At 36.1% G+C, this 26,072-nt stretch overlaps 2 protein-coding genes and 1 pseudogene across 3 annotated transcripts in view; all 3 read left to right on the top strand.

The window, feature by feature from the left end:
* Positions 1 to 226: 226 nt before the first annotated feature.
* LOC104109388 (uncharacterized) overlaps positions 227 to 26,072 on the top strand; it is a 48,965-nt gene continuing 23,119 nt past the window's right edge. The window contains exons 1-7 of one of the 2 annotated variants that reach the window (XM_070187434.1): positions 227 to 556; positions 823 to 849; positions 1,439 to 1,561; positions 1,868 to 2,186; positions 3,817 to 3,903; positions 4,510 to 4,887; positions 5,399 to 6,052. In XM_070187434.1, coding sequence (XP_070043535.1) covers positions 315 to 556; positions 823 to 849; positions 1,439 to 1,561; positions 1,868 to 2,186; positions 3,817 to 3,903; positions 4,510 to 4,887; positions 5,399 to 5,962 — 1,740 coding nt within the window. In that variant the 5' untranslated portion in view covers positions 227 to 314 and the 3' untranslated portion in view covers positions 5,963 to 6,052. Of the gene's footprint in view, positions 557 to 822; positions 850 to 1,438; positions 1,562 to 1,867; positions 2,187 to 3,816; positions 3,904 to 4,509; positions 4,888 to 5,398; positions 6,053 to 26,072 lie in introns of those variants that run through there. The other variant, XM_070187433.1, reaches the window with a different exon arrangement.
* LOC138900590 (L-type lectin-domain containing receptor kinase IX.1-like) lies at positions 12,467 to 14,767 on the top strand. Its single transcript, XM_070187681.1, has one exon. The coding sequence runs from the start codon at positions 12,467 to 12,469 to the stop codon at positions 14,585 to 14,587; it is 2,121 nt and encodes a 706-aa protein (XP_070043782.1). The 3' UTR covers positions 14,588 to 14,767.
* On the top strand, positions 19,232 to 21,585 carry LOC138900591 (L-type lectin-domain containing receptor kinase IX.1-like; annotated as a pseudogene).

Below are 26,072 nucleotides of genomic sequence, written 5' to 3' on the forward strand. Positions count from 1 at the left end.
TGGGGCAAACAAAATTTGATAATTAAGTTGAAAAATAAAAAGAGAACTCTTCTCTGAATTTCAAACCTGTTCGTCAACTGAAATCAGATCAAAGCTTGAGGGGGACTTTTGCAATAAAAAAAAAATGGTAGGTCAATATTGAATTTTAGAATAAAAATAAAATTAAAACTAAAACTCCAGGGCTAAGGAAGCAAAATGCCTTTAATGTTTTGGCAAGTGTAGTTAATGGGAAGATAGAAAGACCGACGGATCAGTTTTAGTATTAGTTTACCAAAACTACCCCTCGTTCTCCTTTTTCCAGTATTTACATCAGTATGGTATTTCTGTTATTACAGGAAAAGAAAGACCTAATTTTGGAAACTAACTCTCATCTTTTCCTCTTCAAAAGTCTTCTGAAGTACAATATATGTTCCTTTTCCGCACTGATCAACTCAAACAAGAACTTGATAGAATTCAAGCTGAGGAAATTGCTACAAAAGGAAAGCGAAAGAAAAAGAAGATTTTCCCAAATGGGTTTTCTCAGTTCTATGCTTCAGTTGATCGATTTCCTCGCTTGGTAAATTCGTTTTCTTTCTCCATTCTTGTTTTTGTTTGGTAAAAAATGGAGCTTGGGCATAAAAATATTCTTGAGTAGTAGTAGTAGTAGTAAAAAAGAAAATGAACACGATTTTAGCTTTGTAGCTAACAGATTAGTGCTGATTTCTTTTTACCATTATACGTGTATATTTGCATGATTCTACGTATTCAAGTACGTATTTTGCATGTATGTGATTATTGTGTATTTATATTTTGTTTTATTTTTTTGCTGTACCAAATTTGCAGGCCGGTACTTGCTCTGGGCTATCCTATGTAAGTTTGGGAACTCCCAATTACTCCATACTCATCTGTCATCACTTCCTTTATCCTTTACAAGTCTATTTACAAGTCCATATATATATATATAGTATGTGATCTTAATTATAATTCCATATTCTGATTTAAGCCCCTTTTCTTTACAAATAAACCAACTTTTATTTTCCCAGTGAATCTCTTTTGTTACTGTAAGCATTTTCCTCATACAACATTTTTTAGTAGAAACTTTTTTTTATTTGAAACATTTTTCTCCATGCCAAATGCAGTGGCAAGCCAAGAATTTGAACAATGGGATTCAAAAACTGTAAAAATGTTACATCTAAGATTTTATCCAATGTCGAGGCGGGGATTCAATAATTTATATATATACATGTATATATCAAAAGTTTTGTTTTTATCCTTTTAGCGTAGTGTAATATTCAGGCGAAGGGGATTTAATTGAGTAGCTAAGTCCCCAAATGCACCCTAAGCCCTAAGGCATAACAAAGTTTCTAGTATTGAATGCTTTCATTTCCAGTTTTGGTTACTTGTGTAGTATTTTTGCTTGTTACTGGTAACGTTTACCAATTCTTTTATGGAACTGCAGATGTGCTTCAATCCGAGCTATTGAGACTGGCTCCAAATATCACATGAGGAATCTAGTCACATATTGGACCATCTTCTCCTTTATTTCTCTGTTCGAGCACGTATTTGAGAAACTTATTGAATGGTAATAATCTGCTGTATAGCTGGCTATATTATAAGGGACAGAAATTAATCTTGTAACTTTATTTTACGTGTATTCCTTTCATTATCCTTTTTAAGTCATATGGAAATGGGAACTCTTTGAATTATTGACAGTTTGACACTTAATTTAGATTAACTTCTAGCAAGATCATTTGGCAAAGTTTTTGAAAAGAAATAAGGGGAAACTCAAAGTCGTTTATGGTTAACTTATGATATCCTCAATTAGTGGCCTCAACTTATGAAACTACTCCTGTTACATATACTGATATCTTTTCATTTACTTTGGCAGGGTTCCTCTGTGGCCTTATATAAAATTAATTGCCATATGTTGGTTGGTAATACCTGAGTTTAACGGCGCATGTTATTCTTATCAACATCTTGTTCATCCATGTTTGCCATTGAAACTGCACGATGTTATTGCTCAGTTTTATGTTTCTTGTTATGTTTACCAATGCTTTGCATATTTGTGCTCGTTTGTCAACCTTCAAACTTTCACTGATTGGTTTAACAAGCCAATGGAGGATCCAGATCTCAAGAATGAAACATTTCTAGAGAGGTATCTTGAAGAAAATGGATCTGATGCTCTGGTGAAACTTATCTCAAACAAGGTATGGCATACGTTACTTTAGCACGGAGTAGCCAGTTCATTACCAAATTGGCCGCACAGTTGTTTTTATGTACTTTAGCATATGAAAATTCAGACAACTAATCCATTTCAGTTGCCAAAAGTTAGATTCCCACCATTACAGAAACAAACTTATGACTACATATTCGACTGGATTTTGTGGCAATTCGAGCTTGCCTATTGTCTATTGATTATTTTTCAACAAGCATTAACTGTGTGCTTATAATGATCTCGTATTTTCAATCCAAGGATTATACTACGAATAATCATGCAGCTCCCTGTACTGTATGAAACAGTTTTTAACTTCTTTTGCTGTACAAAGAAAACCGATAAACCGCACCAAATAGATAATCCGAGCCAAACCGGAAAAAAAAACCCGATGTGGTTTGGTTTGATTTGGTTTGGTATTGGAAAATAAAACCTGACCATAATTGGTTTGGTTTGGTTTTAACTAAGAAAAAGTCAAACCGAAACCAAACCAACCCGATAGTACATTTATATAATTTTCAAAAATATTTTATACATATAAATATTTATTGTAATGTAATTTATAAATATTTCTTAAACTTTTTCACAATTTTATCTTTTAACGTATTATTTCAAGTTTAGACTTAACATTCTTGAATGGTAAATAAATTTCATAGCCCATAAATGTAGTAACTCAAACAAAGTTCAAATCAATACTAATGCTAACAAAAGAAATTCAATGCAATACTAGGAATGACGGTAGTGTTGGATACTTATTTTAGTTTTACATTGGTTTATATTGAAAATGCATAACTTAGTTTATCTTTTTCTTTAGTGCTTAGTTATGTAATTAATATTAGTACTTATTAGCTATATTTATTTTAGCATGACCTATATAGTATTTTTAGATTATGTTAATTTTCATTGTGGCTTATTAATTGGCAATATTTGCTTTATGTAATTTTATTATCTTTGTTATTGAATATTTTAGTATAATGCTATGACTTATCTCATATTATTGTGTTAGTTTTATATAGTTGTATCTTACTAGGACTTAAGAAATATTTGGAGCACAAGTTACATATTTTATGCTATGAAGACTTTACAGGGAAAAAACCCGAAAAATCCGAGATTAAAAAACCCGACTTTGTTGGTTTGGTTTGGTTTATAAATTTAAAAACCGGACACCAATGGTTTGGTTTGATAATTGAAAAACCCGAACCAACCCGACCTATGTACACCCCGGATTATGTGCTACTGCTTTATTGGTGTTGACTCCATAATGATTTGGGAAGTTGCACTAGCAGTTTTGTACTAGTTAAATGGTTTGCAGTATATACACACACACACACTAATTTTTGAGATTTGCTTAGTTCCAGCTAATTCGTGAATGCTTCGACTGCATAGATGTAGTGTACCTTCCATTCCTTAAACTATTATATGTACATGAGCAATAGATTATTGTAATAACATTATGCAGCTATCAATTTTGTCAAATAAAGCATCAAACAGTCTGAATTTTCGTTTTGTTAACAACAGAATTAGTTACTTCCCTATTCTTTTCTAGTGAAAATATTTTTATCTGTTCGCATGCTTTCATTCCTTAAAATCCCATAAATAACAATCATAGTGGCATTCCTAATTAGACAGCGTGTGAAGGGAGCGGTCCTGTTTGGGAGGATATCAAAGTGATGGAGCACATGGCAAAACATGAAGTAGCTGAGCCCAAACAGGTTATATTTCTTAACCCTTAAATTTTCTTAGTTACCTTCTTTCTGGGAATATTATGTGTTCACAGGTATTGCTGACAAGAGAGAGCTTGATCTGAAGCTTACTATCTTTGAAGGCAAACTATTAGGCTCATTAATCAAGCTAAATGTGAAAAATGGCAGTTGATAATGCACACTGAGATCAAGTGCATTATCATTTAGACCAAGAAGAAACTTCGTATATGCTGAAACAATCGCACCTGAAAGTTTTAACTGGTGCACTTTATTAAATTATTCCTTTTTGAAGCTAGCATTAGATTCATATGTCTTAGTAAGGTCTCGAGCCACTGTTCTCCTGTACTATATTTGAAGACATTAAAAAAGGGAGAGATTTACAACAATTACTACTATTTCGCCTCAGTCCCAAACAAGTTGAGGTAGGATATTTTGGCGGAATTGAGCTTTGGCAAATTACCTAGAATCCTTGCAATTTACCAAGGGAGAGACGTAATGCTCTTAATTTATTTTTTTAACATCAGTACCACCTTTATTCTAGCCTAGTATTTGTTATTCTATAATCAAGCAAAAGTACTATGTATGCCAGTGATTAAGACGCCTGTGGAATTGCAGGTTGAACGTGTGAAGGAAAATCAAATTCATATTGAGAAGAAAACGATAGGAATGCAGGTCGAGGAAATGGTAGTTCCAGCAGATGCTGAAGAGATTAAACTTCCAGAGATTACTTCTGTAAAGCAAGTTCAGACAGAGTGGACTTGTGCAGTATGCCAAGTGACAACCACATCAGAGCATAACTTGAAATCCCATCTTAGCGGAAGGAAACATAAGGTAAAGTGTGAAGAGCTGAAAACTTGCAAGAAAACGGCCAAGAGCGAAGGAGATCCGCCTGTTTCAACAAAAAAGTCAAATGAGCTTAAGCACGAGCAAGTAAAACATGCAGCTGCACCACAATCAGAGCACAGTACTAATGAAGCAGCTGACCCCAAACAGGTTATTAATTTTTTAACGCTAGAACTTCCTTGGTCTTTCTTGGGATATTAAGTATTGCTCAGGATGCAATTGTTGAGATACTCCCTCTGTTCAAAAGAGAATGACACTGTTTCCTTGTTATTCTGTTCCAAAAAGAACGACACCATCTAAAGATAGAAATAATTTAATTTAAATTTCCCATTTTACCTTTTGATTAACATTTGCCACACAACTGTTATGGCATTGTTTAAGACCGCAAGTTTCAAAAGTCTTATAAATTTTATGACATATTTAATACCACAAGTTTTCTTTCTTTCTTGAACTTTGTGCCTAGTCAAACTATGTTATTTAAATTGTAATGGATGGAGTATTAAGCAAGCTATCCATGAGATAAAAAGGGATTGAGTTGAAACTCTTAATTATTTTTAAGCACTAGTACCACCTTTATTCTAGCCTAGTATTTAGTTTTTCTATAATCAAGCAAAAGTAAGTTCGTATCCCATTGATTAAAATGTACCCGGTGGAACTGCAGGTTAAAAGTGTGAAGGAAAATCTAGTTCAGGTTGGGAAGAAAACAACAGGTGTGCCGATCAAGGAAACAACGCTTCCAGCAGATAATTATACCAAAGAGATTAAACTCCGGGAGACTAATTCTTTAAAGAACGTTCAGAAAGAGCGGACTTGTGTAGTATGTCAAGTAACAACCAAGTCAGAGCATGACTTGAAGTGCCATCTTCTAGGAAGGAAACATAGGGAAAAGTGTGAAGAGCTGAAAACTTGCAAGAAAAAGGCCAAAACTGAAAGAAATCCACCTTCTACTTCAAATAAGCCAGACCAGCTTAAGAAGGAGCAAGTAAAACATGCACGCTCAGCGCAAATAACGCGCAGTACTAATGAAAAGCCTAAAGAAAAGGTCCAACTAGGAGCTACTGGACAATATGAAAAGCAGAAGCAAGTGAAGAATGCTGTTGGTGTTACTCATAGTTCTAAGCTGTGGTGTCATTTTTGTAACGTTAGGTGCCCTGGCGAGATTGATATGGCTGCGCATCTTAAAGGAAGAAAGCACTTGGAAAAACTTCAAGAAACAATGGTATAGTTTAGGGGATGTACTGTTGAAGCATGCAACTTTGTTCAATTATTAATACTAAAAATTAGTTGCTTAATCACTGGGAAGAAAATAGAGGAACAGTTTATGTCAGAAGGTGAGATATCATTCTGTGTATAATCAGTTGGTGTAAGCAATTAGAGTTTAGCGCTTCTAATTTGAACTTGGTTTTTTGTTTCTTCATATATGTTTTATAATGTTGTCCTTTCTGCTAAAACTTAAAACTATTTTTTCAGAATTGATAAGTTTTCTGATGGAAAGATTTGTTCTCTGTTCGAGTTAAATAAATTAAAAAAAGAAAAGGTTAAACTGCCCTAGTAATATTATTAATAATTTGCACCCTAACCTGTCTATCTCCATGTAAAACCATAACTAAGACCATTTCTTTTATCATTTATAGGGCAAACTAGGAATTTTGTTAACTTGGAAATAAAATTTTAAAAATATGGTGTATATTGAAAAGGAGCTACACATGGAAACAACAAAGTTACCATGCCTAAAACTGTTGGAGGCATCAGAAAATCGGGGAACTAATTGGAAAGTTGAATTATATTTTCAAATACAACAATTAAATATCGGGCATTAGGTTGGGTTGAAAAATAATTTTGTTATGTGACGTCACATGGACATTATATAAAGTGAGCTGACATGATTACAATTATAAGTCCATTATATATACATTAGCACCCAACTTGCATTTTTCGGGAATAAATTTAGTATTTCTGTAATATATAAGTATACTTAAGTTGTTTTTGTGTCACAAAATTAAAGTTGGATGATCATAAGTGAAATTAACTACCGAGTATAAGTTTTAAAGAATACTACAAACTTAATACCGATATATCTATTTCTCAAAACTGTATAAGTTTTAATTTTAAAGAATAGTACAAACTTAATACCAATATATCTATTTCTCAAAACTGTTTTACTAGAGGAATTTTCATAAATAATTATAATTTATAACCTAATAACTATAGTTTGCCTAATTACGCAACGAATACAACCTGTATTTATTTGCGCAATGAATACAACTAAGGCGAAATACATAATACAGAAAAATAAAATGTTCTTGTTAAGAGTCGAGAACTCAAGACCTCCGCTAACTAATCAGGTGCTTTAACCAACTAAGCTACAAGAACTTGCTATTCTCTTGTTTCAGTTCAAAACAATTAATCTCTTATTTCATGGACTTGCTATAAAATTCAAATATAGCTACGAATGGTAAATACAATGTAAATATTTGATGTGTCGCGTAATTTTCCCGTTTTACTATAGGCAGACGAAATAGAGTTAGCATCCAAAACCTCATATGACATACTTGCAAGTTGCATCTGCCCTGCTAGCAAAGCAAATTGGAGTAGTGTTTGAATTTATGCCTGTGGGCCTTTGATAATGCAGGACTTCCAGCTAAGGAGATGGACTGAGACTTGGCATGTTTTGGCTAAACTGGTAAATTATGCCCACTTCTTAAAGAAGAAAATGTCAAACATGTTATATTGCCTAAGTTGTGGAGATTCCAACTTGCAAAATATTAAAAGTTTAACGTACACAATATACTAAGTACAACAATAATCAACCAAATGTAGGGGCTTCTTAAACAAAATGTACCAGTATATTCCTCAGAGAATTTCAAAGCTTTCATTTCCCCTCCAAGAACAAGAATACTCTAATTCTTGAATATAGTTTGGAATTTTGGGGGGTCGGGCTTGTGTGTGTGGGGTGTTGTGGAAGCCAAATATATAGAGAGTGATTAAATCATAATTATTATATTTAAAGGTAGCTAATAAATAGTAAATGAGACAATAATAAAAAGAACACCAAAAATTAACGAGGTTCAGCAAAATTTGATTTTTGCTTAGTGCTCGGACACAATCAACTCAAACTTTATTTCACTCCAAATAATACTAGTGAAATACTACAAGAGAGAAAGAAGATTCAAATGCCTTAGGAGATAAGAAGGCAAATGAGAGATGATTTCAAATGAACAAAACCCTTACTATTTATAGAAAGGAAATAGCCTTAATAATGTCATGCATGACATCATATTAAGTGTGAACATGCAATGTAAATGCATAAAAAATGCATCTACCAATTTCTTTCTAAAAAGAGGCTTCAAATGTTCATACTAGTTCACACTAATCTTGTCAAAATTCAACAAATCTCCACCTTGGCAAGATTCCACTTTTGCAATTTTCTCTTACTGATAAATTTTGATTGTGTCTTCAACTTCAATTTTCAAAGTTCAACAATGTTGATCAAGTTCAAACAATGTTGAAACTTGATCGCAGTCACTACTTTTGTTAGCATATTGGCAAAGTTGTCTGTAGTCCGAATTTTCTGCACCATGACTCCACCTTCTTCTATAATATCTCGTACAAAGTGATATCGAACATCAATGTGCTTCGTCCTTGCATGATAAACTTGGTTCTTTGCTAATTGGATAGCACTCTGACTATCACAAAATAGTGTTATGCTTTCTTGACCAATACCAAGATCTCTAAGCAACCCTTGAAGCCAAATTGCCTCATTTACAGCCTTCGTAATTGCCATGTACTCCGCCTCAGTAGTAGACAAAGCAACCGTTGACTGCAAAGTAGATTTCCAACTAACTGGTGCATTTGCAAAAGTGAAAACATAACCAGTAGTTGATCTACGCTTGTGCAAATCACCCGCATAATCCGAGTCACAATATCCAACCAGCTACTGACTATCTTCCTGCTCAAAAATCAATCCATCATCACCGTAGAATTCATTTCATAGCTTGCCAATGCTCCTTTCCTCGATCATGCATATACCTGCTTACAACTCCGATAGCATGTGAAATATCAGGTATTGTGCAAACCATTGCATACATCAAGCTACCAATAACATTCACATATGGCACTCTTGACATATACTCTTGTTCAGCTTTATTCTTCGGCGACATAGCAGCACTAAGCTTAAAGTGAGGAGCAAGAGGCGTGCTAACCAATTTCGTATTCTCATTCAAGCCAAATCGATCTATTACTTTCTTCAAGTATTCTTTCTGAGATAGATAGAGTTTCTTTGAATGTCTATCTCTTTTTATCTCCATGCCAAGAATTTTTTTCGCCTCACCCAAATTCTTCATCTCAAACTTCTTTCATAGTTGAATCTTCAACTTCTTAATTTCTTCTTGACTTTTGGAAGCTATCAACATATCATCAACGTATAGGAGAAGATATATGAAGGATCCGTCTTCAAGCTTGCGCAAATACACACAATGATCGTATTTGCTTCTTCTGTACTTCTGCCGCAACATAAACTTGTCAAAACGTTTGTACCATTATCTAGAAGATTGTTTCAATCCGTACAACGATATTTCAAGTTTGCACACCATATTTTCCTTTTCAGCAACTTTGAATCCTTTTGGCTGAGTCATATAGATTTCCTCTTCCAAGTCTCCATGTAAAAATACAGTTTTTACATCTAACTGAACTAGTTCCAAATTCAATTGTGCTACCAAAGCCAACAAAACTCTAATGGAGGAGTGTTTTACGACTGGAGAAAATACCTCATTGTAATCAATTCTCTCCTTTTGAGCGTACCCTTTGGCCACCAATCTTGCTTTGTAGCGAACATCTTCTTGGTTAGGAAATCCTTCTTTCTTTGCAAATACCTATTTGCATCCAATTGCTTTCTTGCCCTTCATGAGATTGACCAATTTCCATGTGCAATTCTGATGAAGGGACTGCATTTCTTCATTCATAGCAATCCTCCACTTATCTTCTTCTGAACTTTGGACTGCGTCTGTATAAGTGGTAGGAACACCATCAACTATAATTGAGGCTGCACAAGCCATCGTCTCTATGAGACGGACAAGTTTCTTTATTGTTCTTTTTGGCTTGCTGGTTGCTATTGATTCAAGTTGTTGTTGGGGTTCATGAGTTGGAATCTCCCATTCCACTGACTCTTCTTCTAGGGAAAAATCTTCTATCGTTTCCTCGTTTTCTCCCTGTGTTAGGAAAATTAATTTTCCCTCAAACTCCACCTGCTTTGAAGTACCATCAGTTTGTTTGACATCTTCAACTGTCACCTTATCTATTATGGAAGATTCATCAAAGGTAATATCTCTGCTGAATATAATTTTTCTTGTCTCTGGACACCATAATCGGTATCCTTTGACTCCAGAAGTAATCCCTATAAATATAGCTTTCTTTGCTCTCGGATCCAATTTTGACTCTTTCACATGATAGTATGTAATTGAGCCAAACACATGTAAAAAATTATAATCTTCAGCGGGTTTTTCATATCATTTTTCAAATGGTGTCTTGCCACCAATAGCGGCAGATGGTAGACGATTAATGAGGTGGCATGCATATGTTATTGCCTCAGCCCAAAATTCTTTGCCCAAGCTAGCATTGGACAACATACACCGAACCTTCTCCAACAAAGTCCGGTTCATGCGTTCTGCCACTACATTCTGTTGTGGTGTATTTCTGACAGTGAAATGTCTCAAAATGCCATCATCTTCACAAATCTTATTGTAAAGATCATTTTTGTGTTCTCCACCGTTATATGTGCGAAGACACTTTATCTTTCTGCCTGTTTGAGTCTCTATCATCGCCTTCCATTTGAGAAAAATTCTCAGCACCTCATCTTTGGTTTTTATAGTATACACCCATACTCTCCGGGAAAAGTCATCAATAAAGGTTACAAAATAGTGTTTCCCACCTAATGAAGGTGTTTTGGAAGCACCCCAAATATCAGAGTGAACATAATCCAAAATACCTTTAGTATTATGGATTGATGTTCCAAATTTAACCCTTGTCTGTTTTCCCTTGACACAATACTCACAAAACTCCAAATTACAAGTCTTTACTCCTTTTAACAATCCTTGATCTGATAAAATTTTCAAGAATTTTCCTCCAGCATGTCCCAAGCGCATGTGCCATAGCTTGGTTGCTTCTGCCTCCTTGTCATCACTGGATGTCGCTGTTGCTGTCCCAATAACTGTACTACCGCGATAGTGGTACATGTTATTATTTCGCCGAATTCCCTTCATTACCACTAGTGCACCAGAGCATATTCTCATTACCCCATTTTCTGCAACGACTTTGAGCCCCTTTGACTCCAGTGCTTCTCCTTCTCCACTCTTTTGTTTTTCTCTCTTTCTTTGTTCATAGTTGTACAAGGCAGAACAAACTTTCTTGAGAGACACTTCATCATTCCCATAAAGTATAGTAGTTTCGAGGTGCTCGTACTCATCGGGAAGTGAACTTAATAACATTAAGGTCATATCTCCATCACTAAAGGTCACGTCCATATTCTGCAAATCTGTCGCCAACTTATTAAAGTTGGTGATGTGATCATTCATTGTAGTAACAGGAACATATGTGAAGCACAACAGTCTTTTTTTCATGTAAAGTTTATTTTGACCGTTTTTCTTCAAATATTTATCCTCCAATGCATTCCACAATTTACCTGCAGAAGTTTCTTTTGTGTATGGATACTTCTGTTCTCTTGCGAGGTAAGATCGAATGGTACCACAAGCAACGCGGTTGATAGTCTTCGAATCTCCTTCTCCGATATTGTCTGGTTTATTTTCTTCTATGGCAATATCTAGCCCTTGTTGAAAAAGAACATCAAGAACCTCAGCTTGCCACATCCCGAAATGTCCTGACATGTCAAAAATTTCAACTGCAAATTTCGCATTTGACATAATTCTTGTCATAAGCGAAGATGCCAACGACGTATTACTGACACCCGATGTGGACTCTTCATTTTTATTATCTCCCATTTTTGCTACAGATACTATTTATTTGCTGACAGTATAAAACACCAAAGTAATTCTTTTCTGAGTGAAAGTTCAGACTATGCTGCAACCACATAGCATACTAAGATAGAACCTTGGCTCTGATATCAATTGTTGCGGAAACCGAATATATAGAGAGTGATTAAATCACAACTACTATATTTAAAGGTAGCTAATAAATAGTAAATGAGACAATAATAAAAAGAACACCAAAAATTAACGAGGTTCGGCAAAATTTGATTTTTGCCTAGTGCTCGGACACAATCAACTCAAACTTTATTTCACTCCAAAAAATACTAGTGAAATACTACAAGAGAAAAAGAAGATTCAAATGCCTTAGGAGACAAGAAGGCAAGTGAGAGATGATTTCAAATGAACAAAACCGCTATTTATAGAAGGGAAATGACCTTAATAATGTTATGCATGACATCATATTAAGTGTGAACATGCAATGTAAATGCATGAAAAATGTATCTACCAATTTTTTTCTAAAAAGAGGCTTCAAATGTTCACATTAGTTCACATTAATCTTGTCAAAATTCAACATGGTATTTTGATTCAAAGTAGACTGTCGGGACATGAAAACTCTCAATAACTTTATGTATGCAAAAGACTAAAAGTTGACCAAGACTTTAGACTGCTTTTTGGAAAGACAAGAAAATGTCTGCCTTAGAATATAATTCAGTTGTTGAACATTAATCTGATAAACATATCATCCAACTATGGTTGTTTTTTCCTCTTTATCTGCTCTCAAATACTACCTTGTTTTTCTTCTTGTCATAATCCCCTTTGTGACTTCACTATCCTTCAATTTTGATAGTTTTAGACCCAGCGATCAAAATGTAACATACGAGAGAGATGCTTATCTAGCAGATGGTGCAATTCAACTTACCACAGACCTGATCAATCGTGATATAAACGCTACTATAGGTCGAGCAACATATTCCAAGCCCCTGCATCTTTGGGACACGGCCTCTGGAAATGTCACGGATTTCAGTACTCACTTCTCCTTTAGCATCAATTCACAGGGCAGAACTAGATATGGTGATGGCCTTGCCTTTTTCCTTGCACCTGCAGGTTCAAGAATTCCTGAGAACACAACCAGAGGTGGCAGTCTTGGCCTTACAAGTAATACTCAACGACTGAATACATCGAGTAATCATTTTGTAGCTGTGGAGTTTGATACGTATCGGAACGTCCAGTATGACCCAATGGGCGACCACGTAGGTATTGATATCAAATCTATGCAATCTGTTGTTAATGTGACCTGGTTTAGTAGCATTCCGGATGGTAGGAGAACTGATGCCTGGATTAGCTATAACTCGACCTCAAAAAATCTTAGTGTTGCCTTCACTGGTTTCAAACTCCAAGGAAATACCACTGTCACTGTCCAGCAAAGCCTATCTCACAATCTTGATCTGAGAGAATACTTGCCTGAATGGGTCACTTTTGGCTTCACAGGTGGAGCTGGACTTGTCTTTGCAATACAAAGAATCTATTCTTGGAACTTTACTTCTTCTTTAGAAATTAATGACAACATAACAGATCCAGGGGTAGCCTTACCAATCCCAAAGCCAGAGGAGACTCCAAGCAAAAGTAAGTTAGGACTTGTGATTGGATTGGTTTCTGGTGGTTGTGTTTTGGTTGCAGTATCTGTTTTGGTGTTGTTTGTATTTTGGAGAAAGAGGAAGTTGAGAGAAGATGAAGATGATGATGATAGCTTTGATGGTTCCATGGCTAATGAATTTGAAAGAAGTACAGGACCAAAGAAGTTCCTCTACAGTGAGTTGGTTAGATGTACAAATAACTTTGCGGGGGAAGGGAAGCTTGGGGAGGGTGGGCTCGGGGGTGTTTATAAAGGACATCTCAGGGAATCCAATTCCTATGTTGCTGTTAAAAGGATTTCAAGGGGGTCAAGACAAGGAATAAAAGAGTTCGCTTCTGAAGTGAGGATCATTAGCCGGTTAAGACATAGACATTTGGTGCAACTCATTGGCTGGTGCCATGAGAAAAGAGAACTTCTACTTGTCTATGAGTTTATGTCTAATGGAAGCCTAGATTTCCATCTTTTCAAGGGAAAAAGCCATTTGACATGGCCAATAAGATACAAGATTGCTCAAGGCTTGGCCTCGGCGCTGCTATATCTACATGAAGAATGGGAACAATGTGTGGTGCATAGGGACATAAAGGCAAGCAATATTATGTTGGATTCCAATTTCAATGCCAAACTTGGGGATTTTGGTTTAGCTAGACTAGTTGACCATGAAAAGGGATCCCAGACAACAGTTTTGGCAGGTACTATGGGCTACATGGCCCCCGAATGTGCCACCACTGGGAAAGCTAGCAAGGAAACAGATGTCTATAGCTTTGGTATTGTCGCGTTAGAAATAGCTTGTGGAAGAAAACCTATTGACCGTAAAGCTGAATCAGATCATCAAGTAAACATTGTTGATTGGGTTTGGAGTCTTTATGGGATGGGAAATCTTAACGAAGCAGCTGATCCTAAACTCTCATTAGAGTTCAATGAAATGGAGATGAAGCACTTGTTAATTGTTGGTTTATGGTGTGCTCATCCAGATAGCAATTGTAGGCCTTCTATCAGGCAAGCAATTCATGTCCTTAATTTTGAAGCTCCATTGCCCACCCTCCCTCCAAACATGCCTGTTCCAACATATTGCAGTCCATCACAACATTTATCAAGTGCTTCATTTTCATCACCATATGACACCAACGGATCTCGGATTACTGAAATACAGTATTCAGTGAACTACACTGATTCTTCAAATAACACAGCAGCTTCCGCAGCATCATCACCTTCCGCATCACTTTTGTACACACGTTGATATTGTGTTATAAAGAAATTTTGTCTGGTATATCCCTGCATTCAATCTTTCACTAGCTATCTCCAACTTTTGCTCTTCTTACTCTTTTGTGTTTCTCTTTTTATGAGTATAAGATTGAATGAATCAACAATTCTTGTTCAAAGTTTCCATTAAATAGTGAAAATACTATGTTCTTAAAAACATGTCTCACTTTCGATCAATGGATGTATTCTGGAAGGAGAGAAATTTAAGAACTTTTGAAGACAGAAACAATTCTTTGCAGAACATCAAGATGAAGTGCTTACTTTTGTTTCATTTCTCGTGTAAAGAAAGCTGTGTAGAGGAGGCAAAATCTTTAGTAGACATAGCTGTAATCTTAGGTTGACATAGCTGGTTTTTGTTTTCCTTGTAAATATGGCTTGGCACTGCCCTAGTGTTGTTTTATTTATTAATATACATGTAACCATTATAAAATATAAAATAAAATAAAAGATCAATGGATGTATTCTAACTTGGATTAGAAGTTGAATTGGAGGATAGAAAGAATCTTTCACTATTTTTCCTTCTTTTGAAGCGATCCATTTTGGAAGAATTCTTTAACTGAGCTTGTACTATGTATATTCTTCACCAAAATGTTGATAGACATGGACAATAGCTTAATTGCAGTCTGGACAGGATAAGATATTTGATTTGTCGACTTGTGTCCTCTATCATTTATTTCCTCGCGTACAGATAGAATAGATTTAATGAGTAATAACACTAAGTATATGCAAAAAGTGGAATCCTTTAACACCAGGAGAGACATAAAAGACACAGTGACAAAGTTCAGAAAAATGGGAAAGATGATTTGAATGAAGAGACAAAATCTCTAGCTGGGAAAGACTCCTAATGCTCTCAGGCAATTGAAGTGATTTCGACCGAGATATATCTCTTAGATGTGGAAAATTTGCAAAATCAGGGAATATATGGCCCAGAAATCTGGTTCATTGAAAGGTCTAAATAAACGGGGCTAGAAACAGTGAAAGAAAATGAAGAGAAGAAGAAGAAGAGGAGAATGAGGAGAAGAAAGGGGATCACACAAGTGTTTCCCAACACTCAATTCTCTTACAAAATACTCTCAATTACTAAAGGAGAAGAAAAAACAAGAAATGAAGACTCAAGTCTTATTCGTGTGTTTACAAATGAGGAGGAACTCCTCTATTTATAACAAGAAATCCTTGGCCTAATAGTGGATATTGTGTCATGGAAAATGTCATGAAAACTTGGTCCACAAATTTTGTTATAGTGGATATTATGTCATGGCAAATGTCATGAAAACTTGGCCCCCACTTGAAAAGAAGCCAAATTAATGGCCATATTACAAATCTTATTTCCAACCTAAAACAAGATACACCAACTATTAAGCCCTGCCCCGTCCTATTAAGCCCTGCCCTGTTTAGATTCTTTTTCATTTTTTCTCTTTATGTTTTTATTTTGCAGTATGCTTTTAATTTATTTTACCTTTTCAACTTTCTATTGAAATATTTAACATTGACATGTCAATAAAAGTTGTTTGTGCATATTGATTGAATAAATATAAATTTTTATTAATGTTATATAATTTATCAAAAACTAAATTTTTCCTTATATTAATGTTCTACTCCAAGTAAATAGCTAATTGTTTAAATCACTTCTGGAACGGTTTGTTTCCTTTAGTTATCATACTTCTTCTTAAGTTAGTGAACTAATTTGACTGTAAAATTGCATGACGAACCATCATTTCCATTAATTTCCTCTAATTTTTTAAAATACAACATCAATTTCTTAATTTCAATACAATAATAAATACCATCATTTTTTTCTTTTATGCAGTGTCTTAGTTTAACAATATTAGGATGATCAAGCGTACGCATAATCTGAAGTTCTATGTTCTTGTATCTCCTATCCTGTAAGACTTTCTTTATAGCAACAGATTCACGAGTTATACTACCTTTGTAAATTACTTGCTCCAACCAATGTATAAATTTTTATCATTATTTGCTAGGCATAAAGTAGAATCGTTAATAAACAATTTGATATTTTATAAAACTATTATATTTGCAAGTATGCTACTAGTTAACAAATGTTAGCAAGCAAACAAAACAAGTTTTTTAAAAAGAAAACAAAACAACAAGAATTTAAGGCACCAAATCTGTTGATGACTAAAAAGAGAAGTAGGCACACACAAGTGAGTTTGAGCTAAAATCCTGCCCTGCCCCATTTACTATTTTCTGAAAATGTGTTTTTGACCCGCCCCGCCCTGCCCCATTAAGACTTTACCCTGCCCTGCCCTGCCCCGCCCCATTTGCCATCCCTAATCCATGCACTTGAAACTTGAACATTTTGTTAATATATAAATATAAAAACTGTAAGTTTTGGGACCTATAGCATTTTTAGTCTAAACCAACAACAACAACAACAACAACAACAACAAACGTAGTGAGACTCCCACAAGTGGGTCTGGGGAGGGTAAAATGTACGCAGACCTTACCTTTGTGAAGGTAGATAGGTTATTTTCGATACTTGGCACAATAGAATATGAGAAAGAAGCAATAGCATCAAGCAGTACTTTTTTAGTCTAAACCAAATGCTTTAATTAATGGTTTTATCATTTAGCTGGCCATGAGTTACAATAATGTAAAAGGCATACAAAATAGAAGTCTTTAATATGTCAATGGTCAACTACTTTTGCTTTTTGACCGTCGTCGGGACTGAAACAAGTCAAGTGAACAATTTCCATCTCTTCTATCTAAAGACTGAAGGGAAGCCTTGGCGTAACTGGTAAAGTTGCTCACATGTGGAAACAACCTCTTGCAGAAATGCAGGGTAAGACTGCGTACAATAGACTCTTGTGGTCCGGCCCTTCCCCGAACCCTGCGTATAGCGGGAGCTTAGTGCACCGGGCTGCCCTTTCTATCTAAAGACTAGAATAGGTTAAACATTTCTTAGGTCTACATATTTTTCAACCTGGTCTTTGCTAGTTTTTTTTTCTTTTCAGGATAGTGAATAGTAGTACTTTAAATTTACATTAATTTGTTGTGCCGAAACAAAATTTAAGAACAACAAAAATTCTGAACATTTCTAGCATTTCAAGAGTGTTGGTATTCTCCACCTTAACGATTTTGTTTGGCTTCCATTTTCTTGTTGTATTTTTTAGACAGAGACAACATGTGATTGCTGCATTGCATAGTTCAGAATGGAATTAGATTGGAGAGAATGTCTTTATTTTTATCTTTATAAGCTTCTTAAAAGGGAACAGAACCGAACCTTCTCAAATAAAAGGGAAGGGAATGGGAGATTCCGACTTCCACAACAGTATAAGTTCAACATGCAAACTGTATCACTAAATGTAGGTTCTGCTAAAACAACATGTAATCTTACTATATTCCTCCCAATGAAGTTCAAAATTTCTCATTTCCTTTGGAGAAAATTAGGAAAGGTATGGGGGTAGTGGGGTAAGTCAATTCTAATTCACCTGTGAAAAAGAAAGGGAATAAATAATGCTTCTTGCTTCCTGTAAGAGGGAAGGAAAGTTAGTGTTAGGACCTTTTCAACTACCCTGTGTTTAAAATATTTACTAGCTTTGATATGATCTGTTGAAAATGAATACATCTCAATAAATTTATGGATGTAAACCTTGACGAAATCGTTAGTTTTGCACTTGAAAAGATGAGAAAATGAGAAGGATCTACCATAGGCATATAGATAGATGATTATCTTCAGTTGTCTAAAAAACTAGTAATAAATATTTTGTCCAACTATGGATGCTTTTGCATATCTATTTGCTCTCAAATTCCTTGTCTTTCCCCTTATGGTAATCCCTTTTGCCACTTCACTGTCCTTCAGTTTTGATCAATTTACTTCCAATATTGATCAGAATATTACAACAACAATAACAAACCTAGTGTAATTCTACAAGTGGGGTATGGGGAGGGTAGTGTGTACGCAGACCTTACTCCTATCTTCAAGAAGGCAGAGAGACTGTTTCTGGAAGACCATCGGCTTAGAAAAGGTAAAAGGAAGGGAAACAACAAGCACACCAATAAGAAAACCGAAGCAAAAACACTAGGTACCGCAATCGGAAAGCCGACACGAAAATAACAAGAAGTAATTACAGGAGTCAAGAGACACGAAAATACACAAATAACACTAAATCATGTAACTAAAACTACTGTTACAGACAAGGACAGCACTCGGCTACCTGTCCTAACCCTTCACCTTTATTTTCAACCTCCACACCTTCCTATCCATGTCCATATCCTCAGTAAGCTGGAGCAACGCCATATCTTGCCTAATCACCTCTCCCCAATGCTTCTTCGACCTGCCTCTGCCCCTCCTTAGGCCCTCTAGGGCCAACCTCTCATACCTCCTCATCGGTGTATCTGTACCTCTCTTTTTCACATGCCCGAACCATCTAAGTCTCGCCTCCCACATCTTGTTCTCCACATAAGTCATGCACACATTGTCCCGAATAACTTCATTTCTAATTCTATCTAACCTAGTATGCCCGCACATCCATCTCAACATTCTCATTTCAGTCACCTTCATCTTTTGGACATGGGAGTTCTTGATTGGCCAACACTCCGCCCCATACAACATAGTCGATTTGACCACGGTTCTGTAGAACTTACCTTTAAGTTATGATGGCACAATCTTACATATGATGATTATCGAGCAAATGGTGCAATTCAACTTACCACAAACTTGCTCAATCGTGATATAAATTCTAGCATAGGTCGAGCCACATATTTGAAACCACTGTCTTTGGGACAAGGCCTCTGGAAATGTCACAGATTTCACTACTCACTTCTCCTTTAGCATCAATTCACAGGGAAGAACAAGTTATGGTGATGTCCTAGCCTTCTTCCTTGCACCTGCAGATTCAAGAATTCTTTATGACAGTGCAGGTGACAACCTTGTCCTTTCTACGATAAGTCAGCAACTGAATACATCGAAGGTATTATTTGACAGAATGTCGAGTACGACCCGATGGATGATCACGTAGGTATTATTGTATTAATATCAAGTCTATGCAATCTGTTGTTAATGTAACCTGGTTTAGTAGCATTCCAGCTGGTAAGAAAACTGATGTCTGGAGTAACTATAATTCAACATCAGAAAATCTTACTGTTGTCTTTACTGGTTTCAAAGATAATTCTACTGTCACTGTCATGCAAAGCCTATCTTACAATCTTGATCTCAGGGAATATTTGCCAGAATGGGTCACTTTTGGCTTCAGAGGTGCAACAGGAGACTTCTTTGCACTAAAAAGCATCTATTCTTGGAATTTTTCTGCTTCTTTAGAAGATAATGAAAGCTACAAATCCATGGGTAGCCCTACCAAACTCCAAGCCAAAGCATGCACAAAGGAAAAACAAGTTAAGACTTGTGGTTGGATTAGTTTCTGGAGGTTGTCTTTTAGTTGCAGTATGTGTCTTGATGTTATTTGCATTTTGGAGAAAGAAAAAGGTAATAGAAGGTGAAGGTAATGATATCTTTAATGGTTCAATGACTCTTGAATTTGAAAGAAGCACAGAACCAAAAAAGTTCCGTTATATTGAGTTGGGTAGATGTACGAATAACTTTGCGCAGGAAAAAAGTCCGTGAGGGTGGATTCAGGGGTGTTTATAAAGGACATCTCAAGGTTTTTTTTTTTTTTATAACCGTGGTGTCCGGGCCAGCTTGTATGCACCTCGACTAATTCCACGGGATACTTGCCACCTCCCACCAGCAACAGGTACCATACCAGGTAACTCTATCCACCAAAGCTTGGATAGTTGGGAAGAAATCACCTGGTGTTTTTTGCCTCTGCTGGAATTTGAACCTGAGACTTCATGGTTCTCACCCACTTCATTGACCGCTAGGCCACACCCTTGGGTGCAAAGGACATCTCAGGGAATTGAATTCCTATATCGTTGTTAAGAGGGTTTCAAGGGAGTCAAAGCAAGGAATAAAAGAATATGCATCACAAGTGAGGATCACCAGCCGGTTAAGACATAGACATCTGGTGCAACTCATTGGCTGGTGCCATGAGAAAAGAAAACTACTTGTCTATGAGTTTATGCCTAATGGGAGCTTAGATTCCTTTCTTTTCAAGGGAAAAAGCCATGTGACATGGCCACTAAGATACAAGATTGCTCAAGGCTTGGCCTCTGGAGCTATATCCACACAAAGGATGGGAATAATATGTGCTGCATAGGGGCATAAAGTCAAGTAATGTTATGTTGGATTCCAACTTCAATGCCAAGCTTGGGGATTTGGGGTTAGCTAGACTGGTTGACCATGAAAAGGGATCCCAAACAACAGTTTTGGCTGGTACTATGGGCTACATGGCCCCCCGAATGTCACATCACTGGCAAAGCTAGCAAGGAAGCAGATGTCTATAGTTTTGGTGTTGTAGCATTAGAAATAGCTAGTGGAAGAAAACCTATTGATTCTACAGCTGAGGATCACCAAGTAAACATTGTTATTTGGGTTTAGAGACTTTATGGGATGCGAAATCTTCATGAAGCAGTTGACCCTATACTCTCATCAGAGTTCAATGAGCAGGAGATGGAGCACTTGCTAATTGTTGGCTTATGGTGTGCTCATCCGGAAAGCAATTGCAGGCCTTCTATTAGGCAAGCAACTCATGTCCTTAATTTTGAAGCTCCATTGCCCGTGCTCCCTCCAAACAAGCCTGTGCCAACATATTGCTGTCCTTCACAACTTCTATATTATCAAAATGTTGTACTAATTAACTATTATATTATGTTATTTATCAAAATGCTGATAGACATGATCAGTATTTTAATTGCAGTCTGGCCAGGGGATGAAATTTGATGACATAGGAATATTCAAAAAGTGGAATCCTCTAAAACTAACTATATTTGAAGACCAATCAAATAAAAACCTGCTTAATCAATTGGCTAGTACACATTGTAGAGTATCTACTCTGAAGTCTTAACATGGATATATCTGTCTCTTCCTATCTTTTGCAGCTATGTCTTGAGAATGCATAGGAACAAGGGCCAAGTCTGGAGCAAGTCTGAGGATCCAAAATAAACACTTGTAATCTTGGCCTCTCAGTTCCTGCCGTTTATTTTATTAGCTACCAAGCAAAGAGAAGAAAATCTGCCCCATTAACAGGATAGTGAGGAAAGAATAACATGTTTGCATACCAAATAGACACAATTGATTCGGTAGACAAGTGAGACAAATCAAGTACTCCACTGATATATTGTGACACTCTCCCTTTTAGTCCATCCTGAAAAGATTGACATATTTTTATATTTGAAAACTATTTAACATTAATCCTTATTTTACTCTTACTGGTATCACTTGTTCGCACCCCACATGATATAAAAAACTGATTTATTTATTTCAAAGCGAAAGTAATGTTGGCACAAGTCACTTGTTCATTTATTGCTTTAGTCTCTCACCTATGCATGAACAGAGAATTTCATCGGAAGCACGTCAAGGAGAGAAAAATCTGGAGTAATAAATACCAAAATTTATGAAGGAACTGAAATCATGTTACCAATTCACGCCATGTTAGTAAGCATACTTTTCCCAATGTTACAGTAACCTGGCCACAGTCTTGACTGAGGACAGATTTCTAAAAGGTGGTGGTCTCTACTTATTTGGGGGGGTTCCTTTTTCCCACAACCAACAGAGACAAACACACTTTCAGCATGCCAACTAAAATGAAAGGGACAGTTAAACAAGACAAAAAGAAGAACTTTAGAAAAGTGAGTAAATCAGAGTCATCATTCTCACCTTTACATGATTTGCTAATTACAACAACATTTCCTACACAATGGTTTGGCAATGAAGGGACTAACCTCTTTCGTATATTTACCTTATGCACCAACTGGGACGATCTTCTCCCATTCCCTGAAGCAGCCAACGGTGATGGCCTTCTCTCGTTCCCTGAAGCAGTCATGGCACATTTTCCATATCACAGCTGATACTACTTCACCACAAGTATGCACTTGTACAAAATCAGTGCCACACTTAGCCTTGAGCGATGCTATAGTAGAATCATCAAAGGCAAAAATTTTACTGACACGTTGTTCATCATATTAGATTTTGATTATTTCTAACCTCATAGACTGCACAATCAGCAACTTTGTGTGAAGCACATATACCAATAGCCATACCTGCACACTCAAAAACAGTGACTTGAACAAGCATGGGATATAAGGCTGCTGAATGAGGCAGTAATGATCCATCTTCAACATTAGTTGGGAGAAACTTTTGGCAGACATCTTCAGGCTTTCTATGAACATCTTCCACCCAATCTAGTTATGAGCAACAGCCTCGGAAAAGGAAAGTGAGTTGTCCTTAAGCTTTTTGGAGTGGAAAAAGAGAACCCATTTGGGGGAAATAACCAATGTACAGTCTGTGAGTATGAGTGTTGGGGATCTTGGTTTTGGCTTTCTCTTTTGGGATTTTTGGATCGCCATTTCTGGATTCTTGAAATAAACTGAGTAACAAATCAATATGAAAATCTGGAAGACATTCACTTTGGTCAGTGAAGTTTTAAATATTTCATATTAGTCCCTGAAGTCTTCGCATATACATCGCATAAAAAGTATGCGACTTATATTTAGGATGATTTCCCCCCTTTTTAAAAAAATTTCCCCATTCTCCATTTCTGTTTTTGACTTTTTTGTAGTTACCTATAATTTTTCTTCTCAAACTTCATTTATAATTCTACTAGCTTTAGAGTACGTGCGTTGCATGTGTATTACGTATCACTCAATTAAAAAATGTGTACAAGAAAACGATTAATATGAAATAGTAAGGTACGTTAAAAAAGATGCAACACTCATTTATTATGTTTACGTAATAGTGCCGCGCCCCTTTTTTCTCTCTCGAAAAGCGAGCATCGACGTGTGACAACTCTTTTAAAGAAGGGTATTAAAAGAGGAGAGTCGTCACCTAACGGTTTAAGGTGCGTTGGGGTACCTATTTGCATATGACTATGGTTTGACTAGTTTGCATCACCAGAGATCGGGTAAGGGCTCGAAATTATCTCGAAGAGGAGGTGTTAGGCACTATTCGAGGTCCACAACTGTAGGTCCCGGCCGAACTTGAATTATATGAATTAGTCAGATAAACAAAGACAGAGAAAATAAGTATTTTGGGAAGTTTGATTATCAAAGACTTTGAGTAAATACAAACACATGATTCAAAGGTAGAATGGGAATGAGATGGGGAATCCTAAGTTTTTTAGCCTAAAGGATCACCCCGTGCAACATAAATAACACTTCGTAACTCCCTCAAGATGGGGTATTACTCGTATTATTCAGCGGGCACAGACTATCATCTCCTGCTACCCGATTATTATCTTTAAGTTATTACCTAAAGCGCACTAATTCAATTATAAGTCGTACCTTATGCGTGTACTACTCGTCCCATACCTATGGTCCATGAGGCATTGGTCCTCTATTTTGGGTAGTTTAGACTTTACTTAGGCTGTTCAGAAATGTCAAAACTAGGCGACAATTCAAAACAAATAGGGCTGCATTTAAGGACAGTTAAAGGCTCAAGTTAACCTCCACAATTAGATAATGAATACACACAAATAGATTTCTACGTTAGACATTAGACAGTTTCATAATTGAGGAAGATTGAAGTCATTAAGCTCTATAGACATGGTTTCTATATGATCTGATCCAAATATGCAAGCAGTTTCAGATGCAAGGCGCCACTTTAGACCTATGATTTTTAAATTACCAGTTTGAGAGTATCTGATATTGCTAAGTTGTTTATTGAGATTACATATTATAAGTTAATAAAACTTATAGGCATGATCTCTAAGTGGTTTACACAGTAAGGGACAGTAAAAATTATTCGAAATGCTCAGAATTACTCATACTTTCTAATAGTGGCGTGGCTAAGCAATAAACAACGTTTGAAGAGTCTAGTATCAACACTTTAGAGCGAGTAGTAATACCCTATAGGCAGGATTTCTAAAGATTGGCGATTGAAACAGATTTTTTTTATATTTAGCTCTTATAGGCATGTTTTCTAGGTGCAATAGCGAATTAAATAATTAAAATCCTATAGGCATGATATCTAATGAACATGGTGCAGTTATTCAAATTGAAGGACAGTTATTGGCATTTATTTCCTATAGGCATGTTGTCTAGCGACACATAGCAGTAGAAATTGGAATAAATAAAGCACTTATGCTTTGATAGCAAACGGGTTGTGTGAGTGTGTGATTTCCCTAATGGCATGATTTCTAATAGTGTACATAGAGAGTGAACGACACATATAGCAAACATATCATTAAGTCCTATAGGAATGTTATCTACCCATCACATATGAATATTAAAATCTACCTCATTCCCTTTTACTAACAACCTAATTATTTATACAAAAAATTATTACAAGCCCAATAATGAATAACAATATTACATAACAGTGAACGAGCTTATCGTAGACCCAAATAAAATAACTAAATACCCATCCTTACTGGGCCTTCAACAAAGAGCCACGTTCAATACACGATCATGGGTCCATAGAAGAGCCCATACCAATTTAATAAGACACAACGCCAAGTATTGCACCACTTGGATCAACCAATATAGATATACAATACATGACATGGAAATAGAGTACTGGGGACAGTTTTGGAGGTTGAAAGAATGACTAAGACTAAGCCCTAGTGTGTCAGAGTTCACAAGAGTCTCAATTGGACCCCGAGTAGTGCTCACACTAGGGAGGTCGACAATAGAACCTAGATAGCCTTGGTTTTCAGCCGACTAAGAATGACAATTCAGAATAGCACGAGTAACAAATAAGAAGAGTGGATAGTGATAGAGGGACAGAAATTAAGTACTACACCAAGTTAAGCATAGAAAGTAACTAATCAAGCATGCCAACAGGTTCAACAAGACAGTAAAACACTACATAGATAGTCTCATATTGAAAGAAATTGAGGAAGCAACAAGTTTGCAAGATATACATAAAATTAAGCCAATTGAGACCTAAGAGGTTTGGATTAAGCTAAGCATGCATCTTATGGCCATACTAATCAGTATTTAGACATTGTGATAAACACTGGAAGAGGCAAGACATTAAATGAACAAAAACAGACTGGAAAAAAACATATTAGCATGGGAGCAAGATCATAGTTGAGGCAGAAATAAATGTTTATCTTAACATACTAAGTGATGCTAGGGATTAGGATAGCAAGGAAAACATCTTTAGAGTAAACCTTAAAGCAGTGTTCTATATAGTTATGGCTAGTACACAAAGAACAGTCAACTAGACACAAAACTCAGCCCTAAATGATTCATATGGGGAGATTTCCATAGAGTTGTAGTGGTATCCAAAGCAAGGTATGAAGAAACTCTATAACTAACATCATATAGTCACACCAGTCAGATTTAGATCAAAATAGGCACGCATTGAAACTCAAAACTGAAACATATTCAGATGCTAGAGGTACAGAACTGATTCCAGAAGAAAACAAAGTACCAACATAGAAGTG

This window comes from Nicotiana tomentosiformis, chromosome 10, assembly GCF_000390325.3.
Source record: "Nicotiana tomentosiformis chromosome 10, ASM39032v3, whole genome shotgun sequence".
NCBI lineage: Eukaryota > Viridiplantae > Streptophyta > Magnoliopsida > Solanales > Solanaceae > Nicotiana > Nicotiana tomentosiformis.

Excerpts from the sequence above, each read along its gene's own strand:
- LOC138900590 (XM_070187681.1), top strand. The coding sequence starts at position 12,467 with ATGGTTGTTTTTTCCTCTTTATCTGCTCTCAAATACTACCTTGTTTTT.